This window comes from Bos javanicus, chromosome 23 (genome assembly GCF_032452875.1).
Source record: "Bos javanicus breed banteng chromosome 23, ARS-OSU_banteng_1.0, whole genome shotgun sequence".
NCBI classification, from domain to species: Eukaryota; Metazoa; Chordata; class Mammalia; order Artiodactyla; family Bovidae; genus Bos; species Bos javanicus.
Window position 1 is genome coordinate 33,319,826 of NC_083890.1, and position 12,221 is coordinate 33,332,046.

The following is a 12,221-nucleotide window of genomic DNA, read 5'->3' on the forward strand; positions in this document are numbered from 1 at the left end:
ATCAGGCTGGTTTACCACTTAAGATTTTGCACAGTTGTTGCTGTTCACTCAGTCATGTCCAACTCTTTGCTACCCCATGGAGCATGCCAGGCTTCCCCATACTTCACTTTCTCCTAGAGTTTGCTCAAACTCATGTCCATTGAATCAGTGATGCCATCTAACCATCTCATCCTCTGTCACCCCCTTCTTTTCTTGCCCTCAGTCTTTCCCAGCATCAGGGTCTTTTCCAGTGAGTCGGCTGTTCGCATCAGGTGGCCAAAGTGTTAGAGCTTCGGCTTCAGCATTAGTTCTTCCAGTGAATATTCAGGGTTCATTTCCTTTAGGACTGACTGGTTCAATCTCCTTGCAGTCCAAGGGACTCTGAAGGGTCCTCTCCACCACCACAATTCAAAAGCATCAGTTCTTTGGTGCTCAGCCTTTTTCATGATCCCTCTCTCATATCCGTACACCACTACTGGAAAAACCATAGCTTTGACTAGATGGACATTTGTCGGCAAAGTAATGTCTCTGCTGTTTAATATGCTGTCTAGGTTTATCATAGCTTTTCTTCCAAGGAACAAGTGTCTTTTAATTTCATGGCTGCAGTCACCGTCTGCAGTGGAATAACTATTTTGACATTCTTTTGTTGCAACAAGGGTTTCAGCTGTCGAACAAAGCACTTTCCCCCAAGCATCTGCATGAATGCTTCCTCCTCTCCCAGTGGTTGGTCTTTTCCCAATCTTGTTCTTCTCTCACCTTGCCTCAGTGTGTGGGAATCAGAAACAGAAAGTGAAAGCAAATGTATAATGGTTGTAAGGGGCTGGGCCAGGCAGGAAGAGCACAAAAAGAGGAGAAATCATGCTTTTAAGAGCATGTGTTCAATTGGAAGCCTGAGGCAGGGTGGGGAGGAAGGACCCAGGGAGGCTGGGAATGGGTTAACATTGCTTTTTCAATAACACACTCATGATGAGATGTAGAAGAATCTGCTTCTCCATGAATAGAGAGCCTCAAAGCCGCCTCAGACACTCACATGCTGTGGGAAGCTGGTAGGCCGTTATGACTCTTGCACTAGGTTGGCCAGTACCCCAGTGGATCTCTTTTGTTGAGTGTTTAATTTACAAGCCAGGTACTGACAGCCAGTCTGGCAGACGGTGCACATTTTTTCGACCAAGATGAACAAGGATTGTTGTTGACTTACAGCTATTCTCTGTTCACCAAGCATTGGAATGAGATGGTGTTCACAGCCCTTGGTCCTTGGTGAGCCCGAGACTCTGCTGAGCAAACTCCCTATTCACCTTTCAGATGTAAAGCCATTACTTCGTGAGACATGGGAGAATTCTGTTCCATGAAGGGATGTATGTGTTCGCTCAAAGACTAATTGGCGTGCAAGAGTCAGTGCAGTGTTTCTCTATACAGTAAGGCCATGGCTGTAACAAATTCAACTCTGCTGTGGGGAACAGCAATACTAGAAAAAACAAGAGGGAGTGGTCCCACCCAGACCGTTACTACCTGGTACATGGGACACTGCCCAACTCATGAATCGTTTAATAAAGCCAATTAGATCTTTAAAAAGAGAAAAGAAAAACAAAAGAGATAGACATAAAGGTGTAGAATAAAGGAGATGTAGAATAAAGTAGAAATCAAGGTAGAAACCTGATTTCTAATTCACAAGATGCTTGGATGGCATCACTGATTCAAAGGACATGCGTTTGAGCAAGCTCTGGGAGATGGTGAAAGCCAGGGAAGCCTGGTGTGCTGCAGTCCATGGGGTTGCAGAGTCGGACATGGCTGAGCAACTGAACGATAACAACCTGAATCAGTAAGCTTGCTTATTCACTTGGTATATAATTGCAGAGATAAAAATGGGTATTCCATAAGAATTAATGTGAAGTCACTCAGTCGTGTCTGACTCTTTGCGACCCCATGGACTATAGCCTACCAGGCTCCTCTGTCCATGGGATTTTCCAGGCAATAGTACTGGAGTGGATTGCCATTTCCTTCTCCAAGTTATCTTCCCAACCCAGGGATCGACCCCGGGTCTCCCGCATGGTAGACAGACGCTTTAACCATCTGAGCCAGCAGGGAAGTCCTCCATAAGAATTATAATAGCTATAATTATGTTTAAAAAGAGCAGTTCTTTTCTACTCAATTTTTTTTTACATGAAAGGCATTTGTATATAATGGCTTGACTTCTGAATTTGAAAAATTCATTTTGCTTTAGAGCCCAAATGATTGAGACCATACAGGATGATGGTACAGGTCTGCATCCTGCAGCCATGCCTGCCAAGTGAAGGGGACAGAGACATAGAAAGGACTAGAACCTTCAGACAGTGACCGATTTCTGTCCTTTCTCCTTTCAGGTCCCTCTTTCTTCTCATGACCTGCACACAAATGAAATCACTTGCCATTAATGTGCTCTTGGACAGGTTGCTTAACCTCTCTCTACCTCAGTTTCCTCATCAGTTAACTGGAAAATCAAAAGTACCCACTTCTGGGTAGCCTCAGCTGGGTTGTTGTGCAAAATAACATGAGCTAATTCATGTATAAGGCCCAGACCAATGCCTGGTACGTAGGAAGCACTCATTAATGAGATAAACTTTTGTTGTAATTATGATTATTATACAACATGCTCTTAATTTTCAGCTTGAAAACAATGATATGAATCCAGGCCATGAAAAATAACTGCACTTGTAAAACAAACCTTTTTTCTGCTTCCACACCAGTGGCAACCAAATATGCTCTTCAAGTTTCAAAGAGGTCTTATGGATTGACAGTACGTACAGAAAGGCAACTTTATAATAACCTTGCAGCCCTACTACTGAGAAAACTCTAGAATTTGCCCAGGCATGAGAAAAGTTGAAAGCAACAAAAACATGTCTGATTTCATCAGATGTTGTAACCAGCCTGGAATAAGGAAGACTATACTGGAACAGAAAGGTGTATGAGTTTAACATCCCCTCTTCATTCAGAAGGATGAGGCTGAGCTCTAGTGACAATAATAATTGACCCAGTGGTTTTGTTTGTTTTATCAGCAAATTGTTCTTTCAAGCAAAACCCCATTTGTGGCCAGCAACCTCTTAGAGAAGCTTTCCAGGCAAATCCAGGTGATGGAGAAGCTCTCGGCCGTCAGCGATGAGAACATTGGAAACATCAGTTCTGTCATTGAAGGTGAGCCCCTGCAGTGACACCACCAGGTTCTTACAAACAGTAGCACCACGAGCCTTCCACCCACCCCACCCCGCCCCAGTCCCCACCTGCATCTATTCATGGCTTTGTTAGGATGGCAGAGAAGCACTCTTGGGCTGTAGAGTACAGTAAGGTTGCCACATGAGTGTGGTCATAATTAACATCATGCTTCAGCTTTTGGAGTCAAAGCAGCAGATGCCTAGCTTTTTCTAGGGGGCCTCCACCTCCAGGAGGCAGACTCTAGTGTATAGGCAGAACCCCTCCTCCTCTGCTGGTGTGGCTCCCCCTGGGGACAGGTGATCAGGATTGCCCCTGTGCAGTGGAGCTGGCTGAGACAACCCCCATAGCGGTTGATAGTCAAAGGCAAGATGCTCCCAAACCTACTGTGAAAGGCAGAAATACGAGGAGTCAAAGGCCTTCAAGAGAATCCCTGTTTCAGAGTTTTAAATAGAAAACTTGACACAGGAGAGATGCCTTTGAACTTGTGTGGTCTGGCTACAGGACTAGTTCCTAGAGACAAGGATTTGTGTCTTTTTTTCCCCGTCAGATAGTGGAAAGAGTGGGAAACCAGGATCTTCTGGATTATCTCCAACTAAGCTTGAAATTCCCTGTAGGTTCTTTCTGTACGTTTCTGCCTCCTGCTTCTGGTCCTCCCAAGAGCAGGTGACCTTGACAGGTCTCTGAGAGATGTGAAAAGCGGCAAGACATTCAGGCTCCTGTCCGCTCCTCCTCCAGCCCCTCGGCTTGATCAGAGCCCCTGGAGTGAAATGCTGACTGTGGCACAAGGCTCTTCAATCATTTCAGTCGGAGAGCCACCTGAGAAGGGTGAAAAGCTCTCAGTCAGCCTCTGCTCTGTCCCCCTGCTGCAGAAAATCTCCTGGGGTTTGATTCTCTGATCCTGTACAATTTTATTTGCTAAGTTACAGGAGATGAGGGGATTAGACTTTCTCCCAAGGGTAAACCTGCTGTTTTCTATCATGGAAAGCAAACAGTTTGCTTTTGCCGCATTTTCTTTAGTGCCCAGGCTGGATGAGCTCCTCATCTCCACTTCTTTGCCCTCAGGACCACCTGCCAACAACAGGGGAATCCTGTAGTTCTGATTAAAAACTGGTCTTAAAATAAAAAGAAAGGCCCATGGTGATGCCTGCCCCACCCCACCCAGGTCCATCTCTGCATCTGCATCTGTTTCACTGAGTCGTGGGATGGGGGGTTGCTCTTCTATTCCAGCCATACCGGAATTTCACAAAAAGCTGTCTTTGCTGTCCTTCTGGACCAAATGCTGCACCCCGATTGGGGTCTACCACAGCTCCGCGGACAGAGTGATTAAGCAGCTAGAGGCCAGCTTTGCCAGAACCGTCAACAGAGACTACCCCGGGCTTGCAGACCCAGGTACAGGGCAACAGGAATGAGAGAAATATTTCCGTCTTTTGGGTTGAAAGTACTAAGCACTGGTGCAGTCCCCTCAAGACTCCCCGCCGCAGCTAGCCCAGAAGAGAGGCTTCCCCTCCAGAGAAAACATCATCTACTCAGAAAAAGCAAAGAAAGGAAAGACAGGGAACATGTTTTCATTCCAAATATCAGCAGTGACTTTGAAAAGGACCGTATGTCTGTACTACTATTGACGAATGTATCCTTTTCTCATTAAAAAGTCACCAATACAGGAGTGTCAAATGGTATAACCACTTGGGAAAAACTGCTCGACAGTTTGTATAGAAACTGAATATGTATACTCCTATCCTATGATCCAGCAATTCCACTCCTAAATATGTCAAAAGAAATACGAGCTTATCCTCATTTTTTAAGAGGACATGTATAAGAAGGTTCAAAGCAGCCTTATTCACAGGAACCAAAAATGGAAACAATTCAAATGCCCATCAACAGGAGAAGGAATAAATGGTAATATTACACAGCAGTTTTCAAAAAGGCTAAATTTACTGCTGCAAGCAATAATTTGGATGAACCTCACGTAATTTTTGAACAAAAGGAGCTAGATTCAAAAAGTACATACTATATAGTTTTATTTATATGAAGTTCAAAAACAGATAAAGCCAATGTACTGATAGAAGTTTGACTATTATTGATAGTTGATAGAAGTTTGAGTCCCTATGGTTGGAGCATACTGGGAGGGGGCACAGGAGAACGTAATGGCATCCCAGTGATCTCTTGATCCAAATGATAGTTACATGGGTATATAGATATGCTGTACACTGAACTCCCTTTATAGACTTCACTCCTTCGTGTACCTCAATAGAAAGATGAATGAGGGATGAATGAATGATTGATTGTGTTTCTTAAAAACTGCTTCGTATCTTCCCCTTCCAAATAGTGTTTCACACCCTGGTGTCCCAAATCCTGGACCGAGCTGAGCCCCTGCTTCCCACCAGCCTGTCCTCCGAAGTCATCACTGTTTTCCAGTATTACAGTTACTTTACGAGCCACGGCGTGAGTGACCTGGAGAGTTACCTGAACCAGCTGGCCAAGCAAGGTAGGACGTGTTCTTTGCTCACACTGTGGGGGGCTCAATCTGGGATAATTTTGGTCTCTTCAATCATAGTTTTCAACATCTGGGCTAAGATTTGTGTTTTAGACGGCTCCTGGACGTTTTTAACATGAGTGAGCCCTTTGACAATGAAACAGGGGTTTGCTGAGCATACCCTTTTCGCTCAACAGGGGTGTACCATTAACAGGAAGCTGATAAATGACTGAAGACCCTGCTGAAGTTTTTGTCTATCATTAATGTATTTGCCATTTGTAGGATTGAGCCTACAGGCAATGTTATTTTATAGTGCCTTTTTGGTGGCGCTTTCATAATACTAAGCAGAAGTGAGGTTCCAAAGAAGCCAATGGGGTGACACATTGGGAACGGAAAGGAGGGAGAGACGAAAAAACAAATCTAAGGCTTCATCTTCAGGGATTGAAGAAAACACAGCAACACAGGGAGGAGCAGTGAAACTTGCCATTGCCTTCTCGTGGGGCACTCCAATTATGAGGAAGAGAACCAGCTTCTGCCCTGAGTGAAAGCCTCTCCAGGAGTGGAGCCAGGCTGTGAGGGGCTGGTTTCTGGTTCCCAAGTTTGTGCTGTTTCTCCACCCACGCTTGACAATAGGCGGCAGGAGGGTGAGGCGAGAGGAACCAGGTGTGTTCTTGGGAGTAGGTAGGTTGGCGCAGTGCTAGTGGCGGAAATGCTTCTGACCCTGACCTGGGTTCGGGCTCGGTCCTTAAACCCCAAGACACCATGTTCAGCACGGTAATTGCCATCACAGGAAGAAAATCTTCCTCCACCATCACTAATCAGAAACATCGCCTTTCTCATATGCTAATTTTTCATATATTCTTGGGTCTTTTATTAAGTACATCCCTGAACCTTACTTGTATCTGTAATAAGCGTGCTACTTTACCAACAGAAAGTGACTTCTGTTTTCTTCTCTCTCTCCAGTTTCGGTGGTTCAGACTCTGCAGTCACTGAGAGATGAGACACTGCTCCAGGCCATGAGTGACCTTGCCCCCGGCAGCTTCCCAGCCCCGCAGGAGGAAGTACTCAGGACGCTGGCTCTGCTCCTGACTGGGGAGGACAGTGGAGCTAGTGAGGCGGTGACGCTTTACTTGACAGCCGCCTCCAGAAGCGAGCATTTCAGGGAAAAGGTAGGGCATGAAATGATGGACGGCAAGGCAGAAGCTTGTTTAAGTTTATGCCATTTACTGTTAATATTGTGTCATCTCTTCCTTTGTAAAAATAATTTTCTTTCTCCTGTTTTTTAAAATTAAAAAAAAAAAGCTGTGTGGCACATGGGCCTTCTCTAGTTGCAGTGCAGCGGACTCCTTTAGTTGTGGAGTACTGGCTTTGAGAGCTCTCAGGCTCGATCGTTGCAGCTCAGGGGCTTCTCTGGTTGCCCTGCTGCATGTGGGATCTTAGTTCCCCAAGCAGGGATTGAACCAACATCCTTGCATTGGAAGGCAGATTCTTAACCATTGGACCACCAGGGAAGTCCCTTTTCCTCTTATTACTGATATACACTCTGTAAAATTATTTAAACCATAAAAATATACTGAAAATAGTTAAGGTCCTGTAAGTCCCAGAGAAAACTATTCATCACTTAGTGAACATTCCTTCAGATCTTTTCTATGTATATGCTAACATATATAATTATTTTTTCTTAAATGAGATCACACTATCTTATTTCACAAATGATTTTTTAAATGTAATGTATCATGGTTATTTTCTTTCCATGTCAGGACATATTGATCTACTTTATTCTATTTATACTTCAGTGGCATCTCAGTATATAAATAACCTGTTATTTTTGTATTGCATATTGATGAGCATTTGTGTAGTTTCCAACTCTGAAAAATATTATGATGAACATACATATGCGTGTTCACACACACATATGTTTTATGAATAGTTTGCAGTTATGTCATCAAACTATTGGGTCAAAGTGCTAGAATACTTTTTACTTTAAAAGCCATCCCTCCTGTTGCTAGGGAGGAGACAGTTTACCTCTCTCGGCTTCAATTCAACAGTCATCCAAGTGTAATAAGCATATGCAGTTCAAGTACTTTGGGGCCTAGTACAAGCAGGCCCTTTACAACCTGAGAGCCCTTTGCAACCTGAACAGTCATCCTAAAACCCACATCCCATCGACTTTCAGATCAGTTAAAGAAAATAAAAGTTGGCCCTTCTTGTCCTTGGGATGGGTCTGCTGTTGAACTCGGAGAAGAGTTTGCTGAAACTTTCTAAGGCATTATCTAATTATCTAAGTTAGTGTGTGGTGGGATGTACTCCTGGGAAGATATTCCATTCTAATACATTTTGGCCCGAGAACATGCACTTCATATTGTTCTTTCCTACAAAGTTCCAGTCTTTTAGGAGAGTTTGCTCAAAATGCTCTTCTGTGGGCCAAATACCCTCACCCACACTGAAAGAGCAAGACATAGACCATGTATTTTGCAATGCCAGTCATAGAATAGAAGGCATGAATGAACTGGATAAAAAGATCAAGCTCTTTTAATCAACGTGAATTTTAATGGATTTTTTTTCCTCCTCTGAGGGTAGTGCAAAATGTCTTTTTACCTGTAGCTTATCTCAAGGAGTAAAAATGATACATACGTCTGAAAAAAAAAAAAGTGAAAGTTAGTCACACGGTCATGTCTGACTCTTTTCGATCCCATGAACTGTAGGCAGCCTGGCTCCTCTGTCCATGGAATTCTCCAGGGAGGAATACTGGAGTGGGTTGCCATTCCTTTCTCCAGGAGATCTTCCCAACCCAGGGATTGAACCTGGGTCTCCTGCATTGCAAGCAGATTCTTTACCAACTGAGCCCCTAGGGAAGCCTGAAAGTACAAACAAATCAAAATGTCTTCATGGCGTCCTTCCTTCTCTTTCAGGCCCTGCTCTACTACTGTGAAGCCCTAACAAAGACTGACTTCCGGCTCCAGAAGGCAGCTTGCCTGGCCCTGAAAAGCCTGAAGGTAAGGCCCAGCCTTGGAGCCCCTGGCAGGTCAGCTTTGAGCTGACTTTGGCTTTGACACTAAGCCAGGTGCATAGACAGCTTTCTTTCCATATTTGGAAGTACCTGCTTTAGCAGCCTTTCTCCTCTCCTTTACCCTGTATATTAGTTGGGAAATCCTTTTTGTCTTCAAATAGTACCTAAATGTGACTTGGTTTTGTTAAAGTCAATACTTTTTGGAAAACAATTCCCTTTTTCAGTAGCTCACAGGAATCGATTTGCCTCAGGGCCACTATTAAAAAAGTGGCTTTCATGCCAAAAAAGAGATGACATGCTGATTTCATCAATTTTTCTTGTGTACAGAAATACGGCAGAGATAAATAAAATTGGCAAAAAAGTACTAAAATCCAATGTGCCAATAAACTTTCAAATCCTTCCCTGGCAACTCTTTTACTAAGCAGCTCGTCCATCTTCATTGTATCAGAGGGCTGAGAATTGCCAGTGTTTTAAGGAGCTTGCCTTTTAGTAGTCAAGATTTAATGTCTGACTGACCTTAATCACAAAATATAAGATTAATCATCCTTGAGAACAGAATGAAAAGGCCACACCTTGAGGTCTGCTAAAATCTTGGATGTGTGCGGGGACCTGCAGACCTAATGGGACATGAAGAAAGGGATTAACACCTCAAAGGAAAAAGTTAATGACCTGTGAAGAAAAACACTTCTGGGAAAATTTGCCTTCCTTGTTACTGGGTCAAAAAATTACCTTGAGGTGGCCAGGCCCAAGTGGTTGCTGTGCTTTTGGGTGCTGTCCTGTTAGTGACAGGTCAGTGATGATGGCTGCGACACAGAGTTAATGTAAAGTAAGACAGAAGGATACGTGATCGGCACCAGTTTTTGTGGATTTGCATGCTGTGAAGGTTTAAAAGCTACAGTTTTAAACTCCAGCGTGTCCACAGTCTGGGAGCAGCAATCCTCCCCACTACTTTAATCCCATGGACGGAGGAGCCTGGTGGGCTGCAGTCCATGGGGTCGCTAAGAGTCAGACACGACTGAGCGTCACTAAGAGTAGGACACGACAGAGTGACTTCACTTCCACTTTTCACTTTCATGCACTGAAGAAGGAAATGGCAACCCACTCCAGTGTTCTTGCCTGGAGAATCCCAGGGACGGGGAGCCTGACGGGCTGCCGTCTCTGGGGTCGCACAGAGTCGGACACGACTGAAGCGACTTAGCAGCAGCTCTCTTTCCTCCTAAAGCAAAGACCTCTTTCTAAACCACCCCCAGCCCCCCAGCTCTTGAGAGGGGCTCCAAATAGCATGATGTAAAAACACAGCACAGACCCAACCAGTCAACTCTCATTAACGTGTCAAGAGAAAAAAAATATTTTTTTAAATGAATGGCAGCAAACAGACATCCGACATATTTCTTTCTTAGTACCATACTGGAAACAAGCTTGAGAAGTCAGGGTTCTCAAATGCAGTTGTAGTTCCCCCATCTGTCTCACTGGGCCACACGAACCCAAAGAAACACCCGTGCTTGCTTCTGTCTGTTGTCTTCCGGTGCCCAGCACCACCAGGGCCACTCCATAAGCCTCACTTTCTGCCAAGAAAGAAAACCATATAATGTGTTATTTGTTATCAACTCTTCAAAATCACTGGAAGAGCATTTTATTCATAGCTGCTGCTAAGGCGCTTCAGCCGTGTCCGACTCTGTGCGACCCCATAGACGGCAGCCCACCAGGCTCCACGGTCCCTGGGATTCTCCAGGCAAGAACACTGGAGTGGGTTGCCATTTCCTTCTCCAATGCATGAAAGTGAAAAGTGAAAAGTGAAAGTGAAGTCACTCAGTCGCGTCCGACTCTTAGCAACCCCATGGACTGCAGCCTACCAGGCTCCTCCATCCATGGGATTTTCCAGGCAAGAGTACTGGAGTGGGGTGCCACTGCCTTCTCCTTATTCACAGCAGGCCCTCTCTTATCTATGGCCTTCAACACCGGCGCTCATGGGCACTCTGGTGGGCTCTCTTCTCTTTCCGTGTGTCCTCCCTGCCATGGTCATGCCTATGCTAACAACTCCCCATGTTTCCAGTCCATGTCATCCCTTCCATCTCTGATCCAGCTTGCTCTGAGGTATCTTCTCTAGGAAGTCTCAGACTCCACCCATCTCACCCCTACTTCTTGTCTCTGGTGTATGAGTGGATTGTTCAACTTCTTCGCAGGAGCTCAGGCCAGAAACCTAGGAGCCATCAGTGACCTGCCCTTGCCCTCAGCCTCCACCTCCAGCCAGCCTCCTCATCCTGCACATCCCACTTCCTTGGTAGTGGGAATCTGTCTCCTCTTCATCTGCATTCTATTCACATGTTCCAGCCACGTTCCCACCAGTTTCTCTGCCTCCCTGTAGTTCATCCTCTCCTCTGTAGTTAGAAAGCTCAGAATTAAAAAACAAGTCCTGTTTAAACCTCTTACATGACTTTCCATGATCTTAGAATGATATCCGAAACTGTTAATATGGCTTATAAGCCTCCCCTTGATTTGGGCCCTGTATTTCCTTCTCCACACCCCCAAACACTACGTACACAGACACACACACACACACACACATCTTTACCACATGCCCAAACTTGACCAACTCCTCTAAGCCACACTTCCTCCAGGAAGACTTCCCTGATCAGACCACTCTGCATCTCCCAGTCACGTTTAGCCCCAGCACCCTGACTCAGCCTGTCACCCACCATAATAATTAGTTAACTTATTTCACCATCTGTTTTTCCACCGGACTGTAAACTCTTAAGGGTCAGGACCATGTCATGTTCATGGCTGAGTCTCCCAGGCCCTGTGAACTGCCTGGTTCACAGAGTGCTCAGTAAATGTTTGTGGAAGAAACAAATAGACGAATTCCCATCCTTAACCTTTACTTGTCTCTATTTTAATATATAAACTAAAATTAGGAATTCTTAAATTAGAACAGTTTTGGAAGGAATGAGATACAGCAAAAAGAAGTAGGCGAAGTGGATTCTATTCTGGAAAAGCGGACTGGTCATTTCCTTCTCTTGGCCTGTAGTCCGCTGTGAAATGAGGAGCTTCCCTGGTCATCAGCGTTCCCATAAACGCACATCCTGAGCTCCATCCAGGAGGTTCTAATCTGATGTGTCCGAGTAGCATCAGGAATCTGTACTTTTATAAGAGCTCCCAGAGTGATCCTGATACTCAGCTGGGTTTGGGAAGACCTGGGTGGTTTTTTAAGTCCCCACCAGCTGTGAAAATGCTAAGTCTCATATAGTCCCACACCTAAATGTCAGAACACTGTTTTAACTCTTTTCTCCTTGTAGGCTACTGAAAGCATTAAAATGCTCGTGACATTGTGTCAGTCTGATACTGAAGAAATCAGAAATGTGGCCTCAGAAACTCTCTTATCTCTTGGTGAGCTTTTTGCTTTTGTTTTTTTGTAACACGATTGCTTATTTCTGACACAAAGGTAATGGTAAGAAGTTTCATGTGCCTTATTTGAGCAGGTTTTCTCCTATAGGCTATCTGCTCAACCACTTACACACACATACACACACACACACACACACAGTATGAGGGACTGATCAGTTAATACCAACTGGT

The 12,221-nt window shown here is 44.7% G+C and overlaps 1 protein-coding gene across 7 annotated transcripts in view; it reads left to right on the forward strand.

The window, feature by feature from the left end:
* RIPOR2 (RHO family interacting cell polarization regulator 2) overlaps nucleotides 1–12,221 on the forward strand; it is a 212,917-nt gene that overhangs the window by 198,677 nt on the left and 2,019 nt on the right. For all 7 annotated transcript variants that reach the window (XM_061398710.1, XM_061398702.1, XM_061398703.1 and 4 more), the window contains 6 exons: nucleotides 3,012–3,147; nucleotides 4,393–4,554; nucleotides 5,492–5,650; nucleotides 6,602–6,807; nucleotides 8,551–8,634; nucleotides 11,942–12,032. In XM_061398710.1, coding sequence (XP_061254694.1) covers nucleotides 3,012–3,147; nucleotides 4,393–4,554; nucleotides 5,492–5,650; nucleotides 6,602–6,807; nucleotides 8,551–8,634; nucleotides 11,942–12,032 — 838 coding nt within the window. The remainder of the gene's footprint in view (nucleotides 1–3,011; nucleotides 3,148–4,392; nucleotides 4,555–5,491; nucleotides 5,651–6,601; nucleotides 6,808–8,550; nucleotides 8,635–11,941; nucleotides 12,033–12,221) is intronic.